The sequence below is a fragment of the Pinus tabuliformis genome, chromosome 9 (assembly GCF_031772625.1).
Source record: "Pinus tabuliformis cultivar Carrire ecotype Pingquan chromosome 9, CPIR1, whole genome shotgun sequence".
Classification (NCBI taxonomy): domain Eukaryota; kingdom Viridiplantae; phylum Streptophyta; class Pinopsida; order Pinales; family Pinaceae; genus Pinus; species Pinus tabuliformis.
In genome coordinates this window covers 1,835,728,859-1,835,754,917 of record NC_142307.1, presented here as the reverse complement: position 1 = coordinate 1,835,754,917, position 26,059 = coordinate 1,835,728,859, and the positions used below count along the sequence as shown (strand labels likewise).

At 36.3% G+C, this 26,059-nt stretch overlaps 1 protein-coding gene across 1 annotated transcript in view; it reads left to right on the top strand.

Moving 5' to 3' along the window:
* Window positions 1-11,030, top strand: part of LOC149156133 (protein SCAR2-like) — a 31,694-nt gene extending 20,664 nt beyond the window's left edge. The window contains exons 2-3 of the mRNA XM_089444654.1: window positions 10,301-10,762; window positions 10,858-11,030. Coding sequence (XP_089300780.1) covers window positions 10,301-10,756 — 456 coding nt within the window. The 3' untranslated portion in view covers window positions 10,757-10,762; window positions 10,858-11,030. The remainder of the gene's footprint in view (window positions 1-10,300; window positions 10,763-10,857) is intronic.
* Window positions 11,031-26,059: the final 15,029 nt, after the last annotated feature.

Below are 26,059 nucleotides of genomic sequence, written 5' to 3'. Positions count from 1 at the left end.
TTGAATGTGATGCAATCACTTTCACACTGCCATGGGACTTGGGTGCGATAATTTCATGATTAGAAGGTGCATGTGATTAATTAGAGGGGGGTTTTCATGGAATGTGCAAAGTGGAACCCTAGTCATTAACACTGAGGTCCCCCATTTTTCCATAGATTACTAGGTTAGCTTTGAAATATCTTGGAGAATGATTGATTTTGAGTACGTGACAGTAAGAGATAGAGGGGAATTCAGAAAGGAAAGAGGAGGTGCATAGAAATATTGAAAACAATTTGGTGTCCATAGGAATGGAGCATAGCTAAATATGTCTAATAGTGTTCTTATAATCGCTAATGATGATAGGGTATAGATAAGGGAGAGGTCATCTTGAGAGTTAGATACAAGGCATAATATTTTGCTTGGTTGTTGGTGTTGTTTTTATCCTCTAAGCAAAGAATAGGACCACCATGTTTCTTCCTAGGTTAAAGAGCACCCATCAAACACCAACTACCCTAACAAAGTGATTTATATTTAAAATTGAAAAACATTATATTTTTCCTAATTTAATATATATTTTTAGTAAATTTATTTATATACATTTAATTTTGAATCAATAAACATTTCCTAAATTTTGTACAATTTTATCAACTTTATAGCATCGGGCAAAATCAATTACACTATGAATCACAATCTTGAACAATTTTTCCACTTTTTATCATTTTTTTGGAGTAACGGGGGTAAAGCCTCTTACACTAAACAATTTTAAATATTTTTGTCAATTTATGTGCTAACAGGATATAGCCCTTCATAGTATCAACCATGCCTTATTAGTAAAATCTAAAGTTGAATTTCTAATACCATCTTAGTAACCTTGGTATTTGATTTACGTGAACATAAACTTGAGGGGGTGAATGTTTTAGTGTTTAGTGTAAGTCAAAGAATTAAAGTTAGCCATATAGTTGACATGATAATGTTCTTCAACCATGATTGAGTACAAAGTGTCACACATCCCCTAACAAATTGTAATAGAGATAAAATTATGAAAAAAAACAAAAATAATAAATAAAAATCTTAATTATTTCAAAGGCATCATGTAAGGGGATGATTCCCCACTGACCTTCGTTGTTATTCAAAAGCCAATTACAACCTACCAAGTGTTTTTTCTTTATATCCTATTATAGACTGCCACACATATTTTCTTTTAAACTTTGTCGCATGTCAGCTATTGAGAATTCCATCCTCGAGAAGGGAGCTAGAATAGGGGATGTCTAAATGCATTAATGCCACTCTAATTCAGCTAAAGGAGAGCTCCTCCAATGCTATTAATATATCATTAATGACCTTCTGCATACATATTCCAACAAGGTGGAGATGTGGTTATAGATAAAAGAATATAAATGGGCATTAGATGACGCCAATGACACCCTTCGGATCGATCCAGCTTGAGAATAGGTGAGATATTGTGAAATCTTTCATATACCATCATATATGTTGTCTATTTTCAGATCCAATGAAGTCATGCCCTCTACAAATTTATCCAGCAAGGAATGTAAACAAATTCTACCAACATCTTCTCTCACATCAAACAAAAAACATGATCCACAGTAATCTAAGCACTTACGATTAAAGAATTATTTTGTGAGGGTGGTATTTCCTACTCTACCAAGACCCATAATCCCCACAACCTTACATCCCTCTTTGTTGTGTTGTTGTTTCTGCAAGATTAATATTGTTTTCCCAAATTCCTCTACCTTCTCATCCAAACCAATTAGAATGTGACCACATGCAATGGTGTTTTTCTAATCATTTTCTATATTCGTTGTATGACCTAATCAACGCACTCTCCTTTCACTTCTTATTCACAACCCCCACCCAAATACAAACTAATCAAACAAGGATGTGAATACGCAAAGATCATTAATATGAACAATAAGGATAATAATAGATTTATTGATTTTGTAATGTTGGAACAATAGAGTTTGAATGTATTTTAGATATGATGGTCAATCTAGTAGGAGATTCATTGACCATCATATCTAAAATACATTCAGACAAAAATATATTGTTCCAACATTATACACATACATATAGCATCAATGAATCTCCTACTCGATTTACCATCATATCTAAAATACATTCAGACACAACTCTATTGTTCCAACATTACAGTATCAATAAATATATTCTTTATTATTCATATTAATGATCTTTTTGTATTGACATTCTTTTTTTATTTGTTTGTATTTGGGTGGGGGTTGTGAATAATTGGTGACAAAGGTGAGCTCATTGATTAGGTCATACAATCACTGTAGAAAATGATTAGAAAAACACCATTGCATATAGCCACATATCCAACTAGTTTGGATGAGAAGGGAGAGGAACTTGGGAAAACAATATTAATGTTGCAGCAACAACAACACAACACACACATATTCAAATTTAACTCTACATATCTACTGTTAATAATGAATTGTGTTAGATATTTATTGATGGTGCGGTTTCTCCATTTGGATTTGGTTATCTTGGAATTTTGATTTTCAGAATATTCTAGTAGATTTAAAGTAAACCATAACTCCTAAGATCAAGGTTCTAAATCACATGGAACTTTGTGTAATTCAGACTCGCTTTTTACATTAAAAACTGTTATACATATTACAAGTTGACCACCCAACAACAGATTCATTTGGGATATGTAAGATATTTAAATGTACTTTACGCATACTCATGAGTATCGTATATATTGGTATGTAAATGCATTTTAAATCAAATGATACATGCAATTTTTTTCCATAAAGTGATGACTCCTATGAGGGTTGAAGTGTTACAAAGTTATTTATAAAATTTAAATTAGTAATTGTTTTTGAAGGTATAAAAAGTAAGTTAACAAAAGGGTTATGCAATATCATGTGTATTAGTTTTGAATGTGTATCACAGCTAAGGAAATATTTCATTCAATGTGTATCATACCTGTTAAGATGTCGGTGTAACTAGTAGCCAAAGCAGAAAATGTTTGGTGCCACGTTATTTGTTATAGAAAAATAGATTTTTTTGTGATGCGATGTATCGCAGGAAATCTATATTTTGCTGTTACATGATAGATCTAAAATTATTTCTTTTCCTATGTATCACAATGATTTTCATTTTCCTATAATGCATTATGGAGAATATTGAAGGCAAAACAATTGTCTTGAAGGGTGATCATTTGCATGAAATAAATGTTCTTTTTTGAAGCAATGTATCACACTAAAAGGATCTAAGTCACATTTCCATGCATATCACCTCATTTTATTTTTATTTTGTTGTGACATAACCCATCCTCACAAAACTTTGTCTCGTGTGATACAACACATCATTGTAAATCAAATGATATATTGTATTTTCATTTGGGTTGGATCTACTCAATTCAAAAGTATAATTTTTGCATCTTCTAAAATTTGGTTTCTTGCACCAAATCAAATGTAAACTTACTTTGATGATGTCATTTTGTATCACTCCACAATTTCATTCTAGTGACATATTGTATAACATCGAAGTTTATTTACATAAGACACATCACAACAAAAATTTTATCATCACAAAACATTGCATATCACACCTAAAACACCTTTGATCATGAAATCACATCATTGCAAACATATCAAATCACATCAAAGATTTTTTACATGTGAGATATAATAATTTCTCAAACTTTCCTTCATTGTGACATACCATCACACATAAATTGTTGTCCATCACAACATATCACATTGCTCCAAAATTTCTTTTGTCACAACACATTGCATCATAAATACATTCATTTATGTGCGACATAACATACTTTCTAGAACTTTCCTTGTGAAATATTGCATCACTACAAACTTTCCGTTATTGCGACATATTGGAATGTGTTGAACTTCATTTACATTTGACATCTCACATTTTCACAAACTTTCCTTCATTGTGAGACAATGTGTGTCCTTCAAGAACATGGAAAGTTTTCCTTGGTAAAAGAATAAAACAGTTCATTTGGTAGTTTACATTTATTGTGATAAATGAAATATTACCACCACGTGATGTGTAATAATTAAAAAAATTGATGTGTGATAAGCATTGTGTTGCAAGGAAAAAAAAATATTTCACTTGGAAGTTTCCCTTTATTTTGATGAATGAAAGTTTATAACCATGCATTGCGATTATTAGGAGTTGCAACACACACTATGTCACAAAAGGAAATTCATTTTGAATGCAACACTCATTATGTCATGATAAATGTATAAATATATATGTAATGTATGATAAATGTATAAAGAAAACATAAAAAATGAGTCGTTGGAGTGGGTGCAATTGTTTCAACCATCTCTCCAACACACAAATACTCACGAAGAAGGAATATGAACTCGGTTGGTTAACCTTTCCACAAATACTTCTTGAGTATCATGTGTGTTCTTGATGTTCTTGTTGAAATTTAGGTCTCTTCTTGAATGCATGCATTTTATCCTCTTAATTACAACATGCATGATACAACATAGGAAACTCAATTTTCTATAGGATGCAAAAGGAGAGTGTTAGACAAACTTTTGAAAGATTTATAATCAAAAAATTGCTTCTCAAGCAAGATGAAAGATCAATGCACATATTTCATAAACTTTGAGGGAAATAGCCCCAACAAATTTCATCAGAGGGTTCATAGTAAATAAAATTGACACTCAACAAAGTTTATGTAACATCATTTCTATGGAAATTCTCATACTTGGGAGAGCTAGAATTCCAGGGTATTTGAAATGTATTTTATAGATCCACTTACCTTTATGGAGATTAGTGTGCTCACACTGGAGGAGGAACTATTTAATATGAATATTATAATGACCAACCCCTTTTGGTGTGATTGGGAGGGGAGATTTTGATGTCCCTTGACCCAGTATGATTCTTATAAGTTAGTCCATTTTGTATAAGTAGCATGATTTAGGTCCAATTCTCATTGCAGGGTGGATTTCTGTAGATGTGAAGAGCCACTATATTTGGTAATTTCACAATGAATATTTTTCTAGGGGAAAGCATGGAGAATTAACTCATGCGTGAAATTTAGACACTAAAATTTTCATGATGTCCTTTTTTAGTAGACAACTAGCCTCAACCATCATCTCCTAGACATAGGTGCACCATTTCAATATGCATATACACTTTGTCCAATATCTCTTCAACATAGCCATGTTAGTTTTATTCTATCATTATAGTAGGTCCATTGTTTAGTACATATCCTAATTCTTTATTGATTTCCATGCTTATTTCTAGTTTTTGTTCTCAATCTTTGAAGGCACTTTAACAGTAGCAAGTGCTTGGAGTCTTCTTTTCTTCTATGTTTGTAGGATTTTTTGGTAATGTATTTGATGTCTTCAACCTTTCTAGTCACTAAAATATCTACTCTTCCTTACCTTTCCTTCTTCTCCAACTTATCCAACCTCTACATCAATTTGACCATATTAAATAATGCAACTCTCTCTACCGATTTTTGGATTATATAGAACATTGAAACATACCTTATTCATATACCTCTTTTAGCTATATGTAATAGTTCACTTATATTTAAAAAAATAAATTGTGCACCCATTCTGAAATAATATATAGGCCCTCAATTCTTCTTCCAAGTCCACATATCTACATTTTGAATGGATCTATAAACCTGCAAAAGTAGTGACAATGTATAGAGAAATCAAACAATTTGAGAAAACAAATCAACAAGGGATGGGGAGTATGGTTCATCATCCTCACAAACTAGCATTAATGGCTCTACCATGTAGAAAAAATTATAGATTGGTTGAATTGTGTCTTTGCTAGTATATTTGAATGATCCCCATCGTGCACATTCCCGAATTGAATTCATTATAGAGAAGGTTCAATTCAAGTGATTATTTTCTAGAGGTATTTTAATTTCCTCTCACTTTTGATTGACTTCTACCATCATTATTCTTCAATATGCCATTTTCACTATGTTTTGAATGTTCCAACAGAATTTATATTTGATAAATACAACCAAAGTTGTTGTAATTTATGTTTTTGATTTCTGGTAAGGAGCTCAAGGTGAGAAAAAGGTAGAAAACGACATAATGATCAAATATGGGACTCTGCGATCAAACTGAAACACTTAAGGTTTCATACATTTTTAACATATAATATATGCCAAAAGAATCACATAAAATGTATAGATACACACACTGCAGAAAGTTAAGGCATATAAGCAATGGAAATCTCATAGCATATGTTGGGAAATTTAATTGCTTAAATTGCTTTCATTAAATTATCAACCAGGGAAACTCGTAAGCTTGTGATGGTGCCAACAAAATATATGCAGGAGTAGGCAACTAACTCTATGTCTAACTAAATTATTTACAATTCAATATAATATGCAAGGGAAGAGGCTCCTAATTAAGGAGGTCCTGGTTGTCCTTCCCTACAGTATCATAGATTGAAAAGAAATCATTGATTACATAAAACTAGAAACTTGAAATAAAGACAAGAGAATGAACTTTAATTGTTGTTCAGATTCAAATAGAGAGAAAGACTAACTTAGTCCCTTGATTGTCCCCTCATATACTAATCCAAACTAAACTAAGATTCATTCATAAGCATAAGAAATGAAATACTTGAAACATAAAAGCAAAAGAATGAATTTCAATTATCATGCAAATCAAATGGAGAGAGAGCCTAACTTAGACCCTTGGTTATCCCCTCATATGCTGATAAGATTTTAATTTAAAACTCATTCATCAATCACAAACAAATCCTCAAACATCTAAGCAATTAAATGAAATAAGATCTATTATGAAATAAAATGTTTCTTTCATCCTTTTAGAGTGAGCTCAATTCTATTAAGAACAAAGTGACAAATTATTCCATTTACTACACTAAGACAACTTATATCTAAAACTATATAATGGAAATTTATGTAAAATGAACCTTTATTCTATTCCATCATAAGTTGGATACATGCTCCAAGAGTCCTCCCCTTTGGAATGGAGGAGGTACTCCTATTTATACAATGGGATGAGATAACAAACTCATAATGATGATCCACTAATCTCTCTTTAGTTCCATACATTTCTCAACCATCTAGACACATAACCCCCTTTTGTCCTTGATCTTCTCCATGAGATCATGATCTTCTCCATGAGGTTTATCTTCTCAAATTCGAATTTGATCCTTCAAGGCCACATAAAGGTGTCTTGGAAGCTTCCTTGGAACCTACACATGTCACAAAAACAACCCACTTTCCATATATAAAGTAAAATATATTATTTTCTAATATTTAATCAAGAATTTCTCTCAAAAATGCTTAAAAATAAACAATATTCGGAAAATATAAATGAGACCCATTAATGGTGAATAGTAGGGAAAATGGAGTGACAAGGTGGTGAATAGTGAGTGATATAATGGAAGCATAGGTGAAAAATGTATGGTAATGAGTGATATTTGTATGACATTTTTGGAGCCCAACATACTCCCCAACTGAAGCTCTTGCATGTCCTCATGCAAGCTACTACAATGACTTATTTGATTTGATTCTTAAATGAGCTTCCTTTTACAAGATGTTTGGTTCTTGTGTAACAAACATCTTTCAATCATGGACTTCCTTTTAACTTTTCACATCTTTGGATAACTTTTATTTGTTTGCAAAGCATTTACATATTTTAATGATTGGTTCTTGTGTTACAATCATTATTTACTTTGTTGAGATCTCTTTTTAATGATTGGTTCTTGTGTTTACAATCATTATTTACTTTGTTGAGATCAATCATATGCTCATCATTTTGTAGTAGTTTTTATTGTGGGAAGACTATGTGGGTTAAGATGTAATATGAATGAGGAAAAAAATGAAGTGTGAAATTCCCCCCTCCCCAACTGATGGTTTTTGGCAATTTTTAATGAGAAAGGAAATAGTGAAATAGTGGAATATTTTCCAAATATCATCATTTTAGCATCTAAAAAGAATTTCAAGATTAAAGGTTAGAAAACATCATACCTTACTTACCTAAGGAAGTGGATGAATCATGCATGTTCAGCTGCCACAATTCTGATCTGAAGCTTCTTCTTCAAGTTGTGGATGAAAGATGGATCTGTATTATCGTATTGGTTGTTGGATCCTCTGCTACTAGATGATGAACCTAAGGAGTCTACTAAACATGGCTGAAAGTCATATCTGTTGTTGGATCCTCTGCTGCTGGATGATGAATCTGATGAGTCTGCTGAATATGGCTGAAAATCTATAAGGCTTGGAAGGTATACAAAATATATATAAGTTACATTTCCCCCCCAACCTTATTTATTGACTTGTCCTCAAGTGATGACAAACTGAAAAACAATGAAAGGAAACTTGGCTTCATCTGCTACAAAATATGGGTCTTCAAGTCTTCAACGCTCGATGGCACAAATCTTACTATGTGATTAAATGTGTCGATGTCATAGCAAGAAGTTATTGACTTAGTGGCCGTTAATGAATGTCCCTAGCCAACACAAGATCTCCCACCATTGATTGCAATGGGAGTCAGGATGCCTAACACATCTTTGTAGGTAGGAATAAATTTGGCGTGGTCGAGTCACCTACAAGATCCAACGAACAAGGGATATTAATGTACTCCCATTGTTCATTGGCAAGAGTACTTGCCATTAAGGCATGCAAGCCTCTAGGTGTTTTTACAAAGTTAATTGGACTCTAGGACTTTGACTCAATGATATCCATAGAAGTAGGGTTTTATTTGCGGAAATGAAGGGAAATGGTAATGACATGGAAAATGACAATAATCTTGTAAGGAATGGATGTAAGGAAATGCATGGTGTGAATAAGAACTCTTGCTGTGAAAAATGGATATGGAAAGGTCATGCTTTATGGTTTGACAATTGGTGGAATTCAAAATCTTTTGCAAAAAGGGAGTTGCAAAGAAGTGGTTGTAGAGTTGGATTTGTCTTTAAAAATTTCCATGACTTTAGTCTTTGGAAGACCAATTGTCGTCACAATGTAATCTCCTTATGATCACTTGATTATCCTGTAGCCTGTAAAAAACTTGGTACAAAGAAAACATAAGTGTGCTCTAGAAGAAATGTCCAGTTTCTTCATGATTCTTATGCAAAAATTTCATACCAAATAAAACAAATTAAGGATAGACAAAGTGTTAAAGTTGACTTAATCATGATATTAATATCAATCCATTTTTTAAAATAACCATGAAAATTAATACTCCATGTTTGTGTCAGATGACTTTTGTGCATGGCGAAAAGTTTGGCATTATAGATTTGTTGTGTCCTACAGAATAGTACGTTATAAAAGCATACAACAATATCAAATTGCCAACTCTAAGCAAGTTAATCATCATTTAAATAATCCACCAAATGTTCTTTTAAATTATTCTTCCAAATGTTCCATTATTTATTTTCAAACCTGTGTGAATTTTGTGGAAATTTTTTTTAATTTTTTTTTAATTTTGCACTTGTACCAACTCTTGCACTTTCAATCAATTCCTGTAATTTTCATGATTCTCTCAATTTGCATATCATAAATTGCCAATATCCTTCATATGCCAATGTTTACTTTTTAAATCCTTCAAAACAACAATTATCACAAAACACAACAATTTTTTATTTCTTTTATTTTTTGTTTGTTTGTATTTTTTTTTTGTTGGAAACTTGATAACAAACATAATATAGCAATAACAATCATGTGTATTATAAAACAATATATCAAACATAACAATCATAAAAATAATAATAATAATAATAATATAAATTTAGTACCATATTAATATAATTATAACATATTAATATATTAATATAATTAATATATTAATGCAATCATAACATATATTAATACAAATCAAACATGGACTAAAAACATATAAATATAAATCAAAACAAATCAATCCTTAAAAAAAATTATAACTAAAAATATACAAAAGAAATCGAACATTAACTAAAATTATATAAATATAAATCAAAACAAATAAAAATAAATATAATTTATAACAATAAATACAAAACAGATTTAAACTAAAAATGGAAAAGAAAAACCCAAACAAAACGTAATGCAAAATGGCATATGGAGGGTTGATGGCCTTCCAGATGCAAAGCCTTTGTAATTGCGAATTTTGTGATATGAATACGATGAAACAATCAACTCAATTCGATCGTCTGCTCTTTGGTACTTTTGGCATGAATTCAGAAGAAATTGTGGATTCTGTTTCAATTTGAACTTTTCGCATATCTTTCTCAGAGTCGCGTTTCCCAGATGTTGAAGCAATCCACCAAGTGAGGAGATATTAACAATTCTGGATCCGGAGGAAGATGGCTTTGACAGAGGAAGCAGGGCTTTCACCATTCTCTTGGTCGGTGCCCCATTGAAGCAGTTGAGCCTCCAATTCCTCTGGCACTTCCTCCCCTGTCAAGTGCTGAGAGTTCTATGCAGGAAGCAACAACTCCACGTTTGGTGCATGTCATACGAAAAGGCCCCATTGAACGAAGGGATTCACTCATTGAAGCCATTGCTTCACATAACAAAAACATGCTTAAGAAAGTTCCAAAAGAGATCCGTTCGATAAGTGCCAAGCCCTTAGATGAAAGAGAAGTTCTGCTTGAGCAAATAAGGACCCGGTCATTCAACTTGAGACGCACTTCTGTGGTAAAGCAGAATATTCCTAGGCCTCAAACAAACATTAATGTGGCTGCTATTTTGGAAAAAGCAAATGCAATACGGCAGGTTTTTGCTGGAAGTGATGAAGATTATGAAGATGACGATGATTGGAATGATACTTAATCATTGGTAATCTTCATAGTGTGTTTAATATGAAACTACTAACTGTACATACAACCATGCATCTTGTTTACAGTTCTGATGATTCATCACTCGAATTACAGATGATATGGAGCTCTTATGTTGTATGCATATGAGTAAATTGTTCTGCAGAAAGGTGATGGAACGCTTTATGGCTGGCTTCATTTTCTAGTCGTTGCCAATAAGATCATCCCAGGACGTAACAAAGCTGATTACCATATCACATCTTCATCATATGTAAGTGAAATAAGGCATACCAAGTGCATGGTGGACTCCCTGTCTTTACTTCTTTTGCACAAGGTGAAATGAAGTCACTCATGAATATCATGCACCCACATAGGTTTTCAACCAGAGCTAATGTACAATAATACAAAATGCTTTGCAACATTTTCTATCTTTTTCTCAGAAGTTCGACATTTTGTTGTGGAGCACTATTTACTCTGGTATGTACTATCCTTTGCCATATTAACAACAGTTGCGCTACATTCAAGAGACACACACTGAACATCTCTAGCGGAAGAACTCCGTCCAGAACCAGGTGAAAGTTTATTCTGGTGCAGTGTCCAGCACCATCCCTTTGCCAGATGATTCACTTCAGTACGAGAGATTTTGTTGATGACAAACGCAAAAATTCGTTTGGTTGTGTTTTTTTATTTTTTAATTGTTTTGTCTTTTTTTTTTAAATTATTTTGTTTTGTTTTTAATGTTTTTTTTATTTAATGTTTTGCATTTTTTTAAAAATATCTAAGAAAAATGGTTAGTTTTTTTTTTTTTTTTTTTAATAATAATATGTATATATATGATATATATATATTATTATTATTTTGTGGAAATTTTTATTTTTTAAATCTAAAATTAAAAAAAAAAAAAAACTAAATTTCATCTAAAAATTTTAAGATGTTTTTTTCTCTCATTCACAAAATTCTTTATTGTCATATTGCATATCAATTTTCCAGCGAGAGTATTTTTATTTGAAATAAATCAATAGATTTTATGATCTTCCCGATCGCACGAAGCGCATGAAGAGAGCATACTAATTGTTTGATTTGTTTTTATTTATGCAGGGGGGTTTTTAAAAAAAACTGAATTTAAAACTAGCTAAATACTAAAACATCAGAAAACTCAAACTTGAACTCCTTTACGAAGATCCTGTTGTCACCAGGTTTCACAAGTTAGTTTTTCTAAAGAAAAATACAAGTACTGAATTAAATTCCTAATGCCTGATCCCTTAGCACCATCCCCGGCAACGGCGCCAAAATGTTGGGCAATTTAATTGCTTAAATTGCTTTCATTAAATTATCAACCAGGGAAACTCGTAAGCTTGTGATGGTGCCAGCAAAATATATGCATGAGTAGGCAACTAACTCTATGTCTAACTAAATTATTTACGATTCAATATAATATGCAAGGGAAGAGGCTCCTAATTAAGGAGGTCCTGGTTGTCCTTCCCTATAGTATCATAGATTGAAAACAAATCATTGATTACATAAAACCAGAAACTTGAAATAAAGACAAGAGAATGAACTTTAATTGTTGTTCAGATTCAAATAGAGAGAAAGACTAACTTAGTCCCTTGATTGTCCCCTCATATACTAATCCAAAATAAACTAAGATTCATTCATAAGCATAAGAAATGAAATACTTGAAACATAAAAGCAAAAGAATGAATTTCAATTATCATGCAAATCAAATGGAGAGAGAGTCTAACTAAGACCCTTGGTTATCCCCTCATATGCTGATAAGATTTTAATTTAAAACTCATTCATCAATCACAAACAAATCCTCAAACATCTAAGCAATTAAATGAAATAAGATCTATTATGAAATAAAATGTTTCTTTCATCCTTTTAGAGTGAGCTCAATTCTCTTAAGAACAAAGTGACAAATTATTCCATTTACTACACTAAGACAACTTATATCTAAAACTATATAACGGAAATTTATGTAAAATGAATCTTTATTCTATTCCATCATAAGTTGGATACATGCTCCAAGAGTCCTCCCCTTTGGAATGGAGGAGGTACTCCTATTTATACAATGGGATGAGATAACAAACTCATAATGATGATCCACTAATCTCTCTTTAGTTCCATACATTTCTCAACCATCTAGACACATAACCCCCTTTTGTCCTTGATCTTCTCCATGAGATCATGATCTTCTCCATGAGGTTTATCTTCTCAAATTCGAATTTGATCCTTCAAGGCCACATAAAGGTGTCTTGGAAGCTTCCTTGGAATCTACACATGTCACAAAAACAACCCACTTTCCATATATAAAGTAAAATATATTATTTTCTAATATTTAATCAAGAATTTCTCTCAAAAATGCTTAAAAATAAACAATATTTGGGAAATATAAATGAGACCCATTAATGGTGAATAGTAGGTAAAATGGAGTGACAAGGTGGTGAATAGTGAGTGATATAATGGAAGCATAGGTGAAAAATGTATGGTAATGAGTGATATTTGTATGACATTTTTGGAGCCCAACAACATAAACACATCTACAAGGAAAAATGAAACCAGTGTATAATGGAAAGGTAAACCCCGTTGTCATAAATGAAATTTAGAAATGAAAGATTTGAACCTGAACTCTTATTCATAAAAGAAGTCAAGAAATTATCGTTATAGACAAATAAGAGCTATAAATAAACCAAACTTCATTTGATATAGAAATTGCATCTTCTTCCTTGCAAAGGACAAAACCAATGCATCCCTCTTGCTACTATGTGAGCTACTAGTATATAACCTAAGCTTGAACCCCAAATCTACTTTATCTATCTTGGAAGATAGTCCATCCCTACCCTCTTGCCAATAAAATTCCATGCCAAAGTGCATCCCAAATGATCAAGGATTTGGTTGACTACAATATATTCCCTCACAACTAAAAACACATCCTTCGTCAACTTCCAATGACCTTACATCATTTCTTCTTCCAATGAACCCAAAACCTTCCTTAGAGGCCAAGAAAACCACATGTTCCTTCTACACTCTTTCAACATCACCTTCTATCATCAAGTATAGAGGGTTTAAGCACAAAGGAGGGTGTTTTTTTTCTAAACATTAACTCTCGCAGAATCAGTTGGAGACAATACAACCATAGCCATGGCCTATATAGGAGGGCCCTTATAATTGTCCAAAACTTGGCAGTAGTAATCATTTGTACCACCAATCTTGTCACTACTCATGCCATTTGACCAACTCAAAAAACCCTTATCCTCACATTGTCTAAAAGTATGTAGAAGTGTTGACCCCCTTCCTTTAATACATGTTTGATTTCCAAAAACACTTAGAGACTTTTTAAAGATTATTTATCAACAATACTATTTTTAATTAAACCATTAAGAATCTTCTTTCATCTTTATCAAGTTATGTAGTTTACCTCTTTAGATGTTTTTATAGATACTATGGTTTTCCCTTAAAGTGTGCTTCAACTGTCAAGTTTCCATTCTTTACAAGTCTACTCATGTTGGTGTATACCCTTTCTATGAGGCTTTCTTATGCTTTTCATTTTGTGCTCCATATAATGAAATGTCATACAATTTCTACATGGATAAACATGATCCAGGTTTAAACAGAAATGCAACAAATTAGAGATATAACCATAAATACAAAGATGCAGTAGAAATAACACTTCATTTCATTAATATCAAATACTGAAATATGCTTACAAACAGAATGGAAATAAGACTAGCTCGGGCGATGGTAGCTTATCTCTGAGAAGAGATGTGGCGGCTACATGCCTCGGAACTGTGTTACAATGACGCCCAAGGCTTATTTATTATTGAGAAATAATGGAAAACCCTAAACATCCAAAAACCTAACCCTAGGAGATGAAGCGCCAAAACTGTGGGCCCTGTTTGGGTAAATTGGTACATCAACTTCTCGAGGTCGTAACTTTGGCATACGATCTTTGTTTGTCTATCATAATACCTCGTTTCGAAGATCTCAAAGAGAAGGACGAAAACAAGGAAGCAAGTTGGTTTTAGATATTTCTAGACTCTCCATTTTCCCTAAAAATGCCATTTAGGGACTCAAAACAGCTCTGAAAGTTCAGGACCTGAAAAACTGCCAAAAATAGTAAACTGTGCTACAATTAAGGAAATCGAAAAAACTGAAAGAGATAGTGTTGGGAGTCCAAGTGGAATAGGAAGGTGGCCACCAATATCCACCTGGATCATTCCTCCCCCCTTAGGAAGCAATGGTTCCCATTGCGTTAAGTTCTCCATGAGATGAGGAAACTTTTGTTGAACTTGGTCCTTGGTGAGCCACTTGCCCTGGTGAAGGAGTTGGCCTACTTTGACAACTCGATATAGTTGGATCCTTTGTTGTTGGGTTTTCTTGATCTGCGTGTCCATGATCCAATCAATTGTGGCTTGTTCCATGCAATCTGGATTTAACTTTGTAGGTATGAGTTGTTCTGTAATGTCTCATGTGTCTAGCAATGGTGGGAAGTATGGTCGAAGGAGGTCCACATTGAACACTGGGTGCAAGCCAAGGAATGGGGGAATGTTGAGCTCAAATGCATTGTCTCCCACCACCTTGATAATGGTGTAAGGACCATATCGGAGTGGTTTGAGTTTCCGATAGGCTCCAGTAAGGCATTCCTTTTGCAGATGCAACCAGACTTTGTCACCCACCTGAAACTTGTGTGGCACCCAATGTTGATCACGTCGTTGCTTGTACTTGGAATTTGATTTCTCCAAAATGTCGTGGACCTGCTGGCGGATATGTTGGATGTGCTTAATGAATCTATTTGCCTTATCGATTTCGGACTTGACATGAGCCGAATCTGCATGAGTAGCTGCAAGTGGCATGGCCACATCAATGGGACATAGTGGCTGGAATCCCAAGCCCACCTGAAAAGGGATGTGGCCAGTCGAGTTGTGGAGAGCCTGGTTATAGCTATGCTAGACATAGGGGAGGCTCTCATCCCATGTGTGTGGATGCTTTGAGTTGTACATGCACAGAATGTGTACGATCATCCTGTTGACAACCTTTGTCTAGCCATCAGTTTGGGGATGGAAAGTTGTGGACTTAGTGAGCTTGGTGTTCAGCATCGACCAGAGACTGGACCAAAATGTACTTAGGTACCTACTATCTCGATCTGAGATGATAGATTGTGGGATCCCAAAGTGTACCCACACTCGTTCAAAGAAGAGTTTAGCAGTGGCTTCCATTATGATATTCTTCTTGCAGGCCACAAGAGTTGAGCACAGTGGTTAATGCCATGATCGGTGGTCGACTGAAGCAATCTGCAACATTATTGGTGTTTCCCTTCTTTTACTTGATATTCAAATGGAACTGTTATAGGTATGTGGACCACTTCTGATAACAATCATTCTGAAACTTCCCTTGCGTCTGTATGAACTGCTAGGGCCGATGGTTTGTGTGGATGATCGTTTCCTTCCCAAAAATGTAACGCTTCCATTGTCGACAGGCATGCACAATGGAATACATTCTTTGTCATAATTGGGATACTTTCGAACTATGTTTGAAAGTGTCTCACTGTGATATGCCATTGGATGCCCTTGTTAAGTAAGGACTACCCCAATAGCATAGTCCGAGGCATTTGTCTCGATCTCAAATGGTTGTTGCAAGTCTGGTAATATGAGCACTCGTGTAGAGCAGAGGTGATGTTTCAACTCTGTGAAACCTTCAGTTGAGATTCATACGAAAAGAATTTTGCTTTCGCTCCTCCATTGGTGACTTGACTCAAGGGCCAAGTGATATGAGAGAATCCCAACACGAACCTATAGTAGAAATTTGCAAGACCCAGAAATTTGCGGAGCTCTGTCAAAGTGGTTGGATCTGGCCAATCCCAGATGACTTGGACCTTGGTTGTATCCACATGCACCCCCCGTTCATCAATAATGTATCCCAGATACTAAACCTGGGTCATGCCAAAAGTTAATTTCTCCAAATTGGCACATAGCTTATGTTGCCACAGTGTTTGGAGAACCTATCGAATGTGGTGGAGGTGCTCTTCCCAAATCTGGCTAAAGATCAGGATGCCATCCAAGTATACCACTACAAATGAGTTGGTGAATGGCCGCAAGATGTCATCCATCAGCCTCATGAAGGTTGCAAGAGCGTTTATCAACCCAAAAGGCATAACCAACCATTTGAAAAGGCCCTCCTTGGCTTTGAAGTGAATCTTCCACACATCGGAGGGTTCGATTGGTACCTGGTGATATCCTATCTTCAAGTCGATCTTGTTGAAATATTTTTCCCCCTTCAGTTGGTCTAGAAGGTCATCAATCCATGGGATCGGGTACCTATTCCGAACATTGATCTTGTTTAGCGCCTGACAATCAATACAGAGTCTCCAAGTCCCATCCTTCTTCTGTACCAACATGATCGGGCTCCCATAGGGTGATGAACTCAGCTGGATGTGATTTTTTGCAGAAACTCCTAAATCTGCCTCTTGATTTCGTCGTTCTCCATAACAGAGCGCCAATAGATTGGTCCATTGGGCAGCGGTGCACCTGGGGTCAGATCGATGGAGTGATTGACCTGACAATGTAGAGGCACCCCTGCGGGGGAGGTGAAGATGTCCTCGTACCCCTACACAACCTTTTCCATCTATTGTTGTCGTGCAAAGGGAACTTGTCTGGAGGTCATGGCCACCGTCTTCTTATTTCCCTGAGGGCATATCATCAGGAAAACAAATTTCCCGATTTTGGAAATGAGCTTACTGCATTGTTTTGCAATAACTAAAGAGATGGCAGTAGGTGGTGCTACCTTTGGTATCCTATACAACTTATTTCCCAGAGTAATAATAATAGCACGAGGCCTTGAATCATACACAACATGTCACTTCCATAAGTATGGTTGGCCTAATAATACATCACAAACATCAAGGGGAGCAACGTCACATAATACCTCATCTGTGAAGGGCTTGATGTTGTATGGAAGGTGGCACTGTTGGCTCACGCGAAGATCTCATCCTTGGTGAAGCCACCTAATGGTGTACAATTGCGGATGTGTTGTGGTCGGTAAGCCCAACCACTTCATGACCTCTACTGAAATGAGGTTCTTTTGGCTCCCGCTTTCGACAATGAATTGTAGTGGGGAACCCTTTACCCACGTCTATGAGTGGAAGAGGCACTCCTCCTCCTATCGATCTTTGGGTTCCTACTTTTGGATTCTCGTGGTGGAAATGGTGGCATTGGGCTTCGCATCGATAATCTACTTCCCTTTGTCATTCTCCTTGTCGGGTTCTGACTCAGGTTCGGAACATGCATCTGATTCTGAAGCCTTTAGCTCGGCCACCAGGGACTGCTTGGCCCAACACTCACTTGTGTTGTGAGTGGAGATCTTATGGAACTCACACCACTTTCATGTGTCCTTCTTTAGCTTCGTAGTGTTGTTCTTTTCTTGTGGCTTTGACGGGTTTTCCTAGGCCACCTCACCTTGGATTTGTCCTTTATTCTGCAGTTTGGGGGTACCTTTCCCTTGCTTCGGATTCGTAGATCCAAAGTCTCGCTTCTTCTGTTTAAACTTTTTCTCGATCTTGACGGCATATCGATCTGTTGTGCCAAGCAAGGAGATGTTCAGGGACTCTGTACGAATTTACAGGGTAAGTTCCTCAGAAAGAACACCAAAAGGACACCGCTCACAACCAGATCACAGATCAATACACCAGTATTTTTGACGCGGTTCAAACCCTCAAAGAGGGAAACAGTCCACGGCCTGAGCCAACGCGGCCACTTCAGGTAATTTATTAATCAAAGAATGAAAATTTACATAAGCTTCTCTCATGCACGGATTACCCTACAAATGACCCTCCATGCGCTTTAAATAGAATTCATGGACCAATCGGGTGTCAAGCCATGGATCAAGTGTCGGTAACACCGAGGAGAGAATGAACCGTCGGATCACTACATATCGTGACCGTCGGATTGTAAGTTACAAAATGTACAACGGTAAAGAAACACACTTTACCTAACTCTATACCTAACTCTATACTAGACCAAGTTGTACTTAACTATTTCCTATGTGTCGGAATATCCTAACATCCCCCCTTAAGAACAACTTGGGAAAGGATTGAAGGATTTACAAATATGACACAATAGGAGAAGGAAGGAGGCACTAGAGCCTATCCCCCCTTAGTGACAACTTCCTGAACTCCAACCATAAATTGTTTAGTGAACTTCGCCTCTGTGAGAGCCTTTGTGAAGATGCCTGCAAATTGATCATCTGTTGAACAATATTGCACTTCAAGAACATGGTCGTGAATGAGCTTTCTGATGAAGTGCATGTGCAGTTCAATGTGTTTGCTGCACTGATGTTGAACTGGATCTTTGCATAGCTGAATGGCACTTTGATTATCACACCAAAGTGTAGTCGGATGCTGCTGTTGAAATCCAAATTCTGACAAGATTTGACAAAGCCACAAGGCTTCCTTACTAGCTTCTACGGCACCACGATACTCTGATTCTGCTGATGAAAGAGAAATGGAAGCTTGTTTCTTACAAGCCCATGTAATAGGTCCCGAATCAAGAGTGAACACATAACCGGCAGTAGACTTCCGATCATCAGGGTCACCAGCCCAATCAAAATCAGTGAAACCAACCAATAGAGGAGCTGCTTCGGCACTGTAATGAATCCCAAACTGAACTGTACCTCGAACATAACGAAGTATTCTTTTAGTTGCTTTCCAATGACTTTCACGGGGGTTTTGCATGAACCGAGCAACAAGGCCAACAACAAAGGAAAGATCAGGACGAGTATGGGTTAGATACAAAATTTTTCCTACAAGTTGACGGTATAAGGTAGCATCAACTTCAGGAGAAGTACAAGTGACTGAGAGTTTGACTCCAGACTGAAAGGGAGAAGGGGTTGGCTTACAGTCTTCCATGTGAAAATGACGTAGAATATCACAAGCATACTTGGACTAGGAAAGGGAAATACCCTCCTTGGATTGCAAGACTTGAAGACCGAGAAAATAGTGTAAGTGTCCTAAGTCTGTCATTTCAAATTTCCTTTTGAGGCTAGAATTCACATGGTTTATAAGGTTGGGATCACTACCAGTAAGGATAAGATCATCAACATAAAAAACAAGGATGATAAGATAGTTGCCCACTTTCTTGGTGTAGACAGTATTGTCAGAATGACACCTAGAAAAGCCAGATTCTAAAAGAAAGCTATCCATTTTGGCATACCAAGCCCGAGGAGCTTGCTTGAGACCATAAAGGGATTTCTTAAGTCGACAAACAAGGCTGGAGTCTGTTTGTATGAAGCCAATGGGTTGTTCCATATAGATTTCTTCATGCAAGTCCCCATGCAAGAAGGCAGATTTAACATCCATCTGATGGACTTCCCATTTGAAAGAGGCAGCAAGGGAAAGAACAAGGCGGATAGAGTTCATTTTGGCAACAGGGGAGAAGGTTTCAGTGTAGTCAATGCCTTCAACCTGTGAAAATCCCTTAACAACAAGACGAGATTTATGTTTATCAACTTTCCCATCTGGTCCATATTTGGTTTTGTAAACCCATTTGCATCTAACAAGTTTTCGTCCCTTTGGTAAAGGAACAAGATCCCATGTATCATTTGCCAATAATGAATGATATTCTTCATTCATAGCTGCTTCCCAATCTGGATGGCCTGAAGCTTCTGCAAAGGTGTCAGGATCATAATTTACTGGAGCTTGAGCCAGTAAAGAAGAGGTTCTCTCGAACTGAGAACGTGTGCGTCGCTGATCTGTAGGATCACCAGCAAGATCACCTGCTGCATCTCGAGTAGCACGAACCCATTTTGGAAGCTCAAGAGCTGAAGGAGGATCCTGAGATGGTGGGGGAGGATTGTCATCCTCAATTTCATCATCTGAAGAAGAAATGTTTTCAAAAGTAGAAGAGATAGAGAGACGTGGCACATCCGCCGGACTAGGCTCGCAGGCCGATATATTTTCATCAAATTTTACATCTCTTCTAATGATAACATTTTTGGACTTAAATGGAATAAGTCTATAGCCTTTTACATCTTCAGAATATCCAACAAAAGTACATTTTTCACTCTTAGGTTCTAAAGCTTTATGCTTTTTATCTGGAATATGGGCCCATGCTTCACTTCCAAAAACACGAAAGTGACTTAAATCTGGTTTAATTGAACTTCATGCTTCTTCTGGAGTGATATTCTTTAGAACCTTAGTAGGAGTGCGATTTATTATGTAATTTGCACAGTTAATTGCTTCTGCCCAAAAACTAAGACCAAGTCCTTTAGATTGTAGCATACAATTAGCCATTTCCTTTAAGGTGCGATTCTTCCTTTCAGCTACACCATTTTGTTGTGGAGTATATGGAACAGTATGTTGCATTTGAATTCCATTCTCAGTGCAATAGTTGATGAATGTGTTTTTAACATATTCTTCGCCATTATCAGATCTTAACTTAAGAATTTGATGTCCAGATTGTTTTTCAACAAAGGCCTTGAAGGCCAAAAATGTGTTAAATACTTCACTCTTGAGTTTTAAGAAGTATACCCAAGTGCGTCTGGAGAAATCATCAATGAAAGTTAAGAAATACTTGCAGCCAGAGAATGAAGCAACAGGAAGTGGACCACATAAATCACTATGCACAAGCTGTAAAGGGGCTGAGGCATGCCAAGAGGCACATTTTTTAAAACTGTCCCGATGATGTTTTCCGAGTACACATCCGGAACAAACACCATCTCTGCAAGATACCATAGGAAGACCTGTCACCATATTTTCTTTACATAGATGCTGAAGGGAGCGATAGTTTAAGTGACCAAATCGCTCATGCCAAAGTTTGCTCACTTCATCGTTATGAGCAACAAATACTGAGGGAAGATTTGATGACCCAAAGTTGTGAAACTTATACAACCTTGTAGAATCATCAGCAATGCCAGTAGCCAAAATCTGTTTAGGATCTTTTAAGTCCTTGATTACAACATCATGAGGTGAAAATTCAACGATTTTACCTTCACCTGAATGAGTTATCTGATATACAGATAGAAGGTTGCAGGATAAGGTTGGAACACATAATACATCATTAAACTGACCATTGTCTAGATGAACAGTTCCAGTCCCTACAACATTAAGAGATCTATCATCACCAACATATATATTTTTGGTGTTACAATCATTTAAAGAAGAAAACATGGCTTTGTTTTTGGCCATGTGATAAGAAGCTCCAGAATCAATGAGCCACTCATGAGAATGAGAAGAAGAAGATACATTTAATGCATAACCAGACCGAGATGCTTGACAACCAAATGCAGAAAGTGCCATTCCTGAAGATGAAGTTGAAGTTGAAGATTGCCCCAAATGGATGTTATGCTTCTTCATTGCTGCTTCCAAGGCTTCCATCTTTTTAAAGCATTTTGATTCTAAGTGGCCATCTCGATTACAAAAGTTGCAATGTCTGTCAGTCTTCTTCCATTTGTTTTTATTGGTCTTATCATTTTGCTGAAATGATCTTTCATTTTGAGGCTGACTTTGCTTAGGACCCTTGTTTGGTTTAGGACCATTCTTTTTAGGATATGACTTCTTAGGATTCTTTGAATTTGGTTGCTGCTAGGCGACTAACGCTTTCTTGGAAGAGTTTCCAAGATTAAGAAGACCAAGGTGTAAGAGTTTTTCTTGTTCTCTTATTAAAGAATCACAAAAAGAGTCAAAGGAAGGGGCTTATAGTCTTTTCCTTGAGAAATGAAGGCTTCCCTTGTAGAATGGAAGGTGGAAACAAATACAGAGTAGGCTGGTCCCAACTTAGTAAGGATGGAATAAATAAGGTTACTATCTTCTTTCTTAACCTTAACACCTTCCAAAAGATATCTAAGGGTCTTGAACTTAGACAAGAAATCTTCAATGCAAGAAAAATTATTAGGGTCCAATGTAAGCAACTCATTTTCAAGTTGATGGGCTCTAATTTCATTTTTAATCCCAAAAACTTTATTGATTTGTTCCATTGTTTCATGAGGAGTTTCAAGTTCTGCAATATGGAATCTAAGATCTGGAGAAATAGACATCCCTATCAAACCACGTGCTTGATCTTGTCTATTTTCCCATTTAGCAGCCTTGTCTTCATCTTTCGGTTTCTTTTCTTGGCCTGTGGCTATTCGGTAAAGACCTTTACTTCTAAGTAAATCCTCCGTGTAGGACAACCATTGGAAGTAGTTGGTGTTGTCAAGGGTAACTTGGTATTGACTTTCCATTTCAACAGAAAACTGAAGCTGAAGATGCTGAAAGTAAGTGTTCCAATGGATAGATCTCGAAAAATTAGGCTGGTTTAAAAAACACGGCTTTGAAAAAGGCTTCCGGATGAAGAAGTTATGGCTTTTTGAAAAAAAGTTGTTGAAATTGCCGACGAAGTGCGGAAATGAAAAAGTACGCCCCCACAAAATGGAGACTTGAACCCAAGACCTCTACTCTCTTAAAATAGCTTTGAACCAATTGATCTATACAAAAAATTTGAGAGAGAGAGAGAGAGAGAGAGGTCTTGGGTTGCGTGCTTTCTTTGAGAAAACTCTTTTTCCCTACAAAACAAAAAACACAAAACCCAACACGGACATGCAAAGAAAACGAACCTTATGGCTCAAAGTTAGCTTTACCCATAAAACTAAATATTTTAAAAAATTGAACCTTGCGGCTCAAAGTTAGCTTTAGCCGAAAAACTAAATATTTTTCTCAATGTTTCTGATTTTCTGAGATCACACTAAGGTGCAAGGAAAAGAGCATACGCATGAGAAAAATCCTTCCTTTCTGTTTCTGATTTGCCCAGATCGCACAGAGTCGCAGGGCAAAGAGCATATGCAGAAATGAAAGGTGTAGATCTGGTTAAAAAAAAAGCTAAATAAACCGAAACCGAAATAAGCAGAGAGAAAATAACAGTAAACTGCAAATAAAGACTGTATACCTCCAGATCTTAAAAATGACACAGCTAGGGCTACCGGAAACCTTTTCGCGTGAAACGAAAGGGGTTCCTCACTGGAACAGATGCTCTGAACACAACAGAGCAGTCCTCTCGGCCCGAAAGCAGTCAGAAACAGCAGATCTAGGAAACGGCAGTCGGATGCAGTTCTACCGGCTTCAGATTTGGATCACCAACGGACGCGGCCCTCAAATAGCTCTGATACCATGTACGAATTTACAGGGTAAGTTCCTCAGAAAGAACACCAAAAGGACACCGCTCACAACCAGATCACAGATCAATACACCAGTATTTTTGACGTGGTTAAAACCCTCAAAGAGGGAAACAGTCCACGGCCTGAGCCAACGCGGCCACTTCAGGCAATTTATTAATCAAAGAATGAAAATTTACATAAGCTTCTCTCATGCACGGATTACCCTACAAATGACCCTCCATGCGCTTTAAATAGAATTCATGGACCAATCGGGTGTCAAGCCATGGATCAAGTGTCGGTAATACCGAGGAGAGAATGAACCGTCGGATCACTACATATCGTGACCGTCGGATTGTAAGTTACAAAATGTACAACAGTAAAGAAACACACTTTACCTAACTCTATACTAGACCAAGTTGTACTTAACTATTTCCTATGTGTCGGAATATCCTAACAGACTCCATATTGTCCTGGATATACCTATGTAGGCAACTGCAGTACTTAAACCAAATGGTTCTTAGAATCCTTGATACCCAACTTTGTGTGAAGGGTATGAAAAACATTGGTAAACTTCAGTACATCTTGGTCCCTTCCTTGTTGTAGCGTTGTCCACATTATGTATTTATCCTCATAGCTCCGGACAGGGTAGTACAACTCCTTGATGGCACCCCGGAACGAGTTCCAAGTGGGTGTGGCTGAAAGAAATGAGTTCATACTTTCATCCTTCTGCTCACAGTAGGTTTCCTACTAGTCCTTGATGTGGGGGGCTACTCTGAGAAGTGCAAAAGTGATCTTTTCTCGGCTGGAAAAATCATGAACGGAAAAGTATCCTTCTAGAAAATTTAACCATTTATCTACAATGTCTACATCTATCTGACCCTCAAATATGGGAATGTCAAAGGTAACTTGTACTTTAAAGGGTGTGGCGCTTCCAGAGTAGCTGCTGCAAGTAAATGCATCACCCTTGGCTAGCCGCTGAAGGATCTGGACAAAGTTGTCCATCACCGCATTCCTTTGTCATTCAAGGTATTCTTCGAGCAAGATTTTGATAGGATCTCCTGCCCCCTCATCTTTCTTTTCATCCGCCATGGGAGGCCATCGGGATTTGCGAGGCTAGTCTTGCAAAGGTTCAACCAGTTCAAGCCCTAACTCCTTATATCCCAACCTCGTTGGGGACATGCAAAGAAAAACAGAGAAAGCGCAGACCGCTCTGATACCACTGATCTGTATTTTAAATAGGTACACAACAAATTATAAATATAAACATAAATACAAATATGCAGTAGAAATAACACTTCATTTCATTAATATCAAATACTTAAATATGCTTACAAACAGAATGGAAATAAGACTAGCTCGGGCGATGGTAGATTATCTCTGAGAAGAGATGTGGCAGCTACATGCCTCAGGACTATGTTACAATGAGGCTCAAAGGCCTATTTATTATTGAGAAATAATGGAAAACCCTAAACATCCAAAAATCTAACCCTAGGAGATGAAGCGCCAAAACTGTGGACCCTGTTTGGGTAAATTGGTACATCAACTTCCCGGGGTTGTAACTTTGGCATACAATCTCCATTTGGCTATCATAATAACTCGTTTCAAAGATCTCAAAGAGAAGGCCGAAAGCAAGCATGAGAGATAGCTTGAAATGTTTTCAGTCTCTCCATTTTCCCTCAAAACGCCGTCTAGGGCCTCAAAATAGCTCCAGAAGTTTAGGACCCGAAAAATTGCAAAAAATAGTAAACTGTGCTACAATTAAGGATACCAAAAAAATGAAAGAGATAGTGTTGGGGGTCCAAGTGGAATAGGCAGGTGGCTACCAATATCCACCTCGATCAAAAAAACTATAACTTTTATGGTATGGTTGGATCCTTATATTTCCTCAAGATCTAGACTAAAATGAGATGGTATGCGAAGTGAGGAATGTTGTACATTGTTAAGGTAGGATCAATTTTTGTGGAGAGTTGTAAGGCTCAAAACCTCCAAGAAGTATTTGTGTGTGTATAAATGACTTGTTATTTGTACATTGTTCAAATTTGCACATGAAACAATATCAAGGAAAACAATAACGAAGGCAATTAAAAACAACAAGGCTATTTTGGCATAGTGTGTTTTTAGATGCAACACAATGAGTAAATAATAAATACTACTATGTACTCAAGTTGAAATGAAATTCCAGTTATACACAGATGTTTTT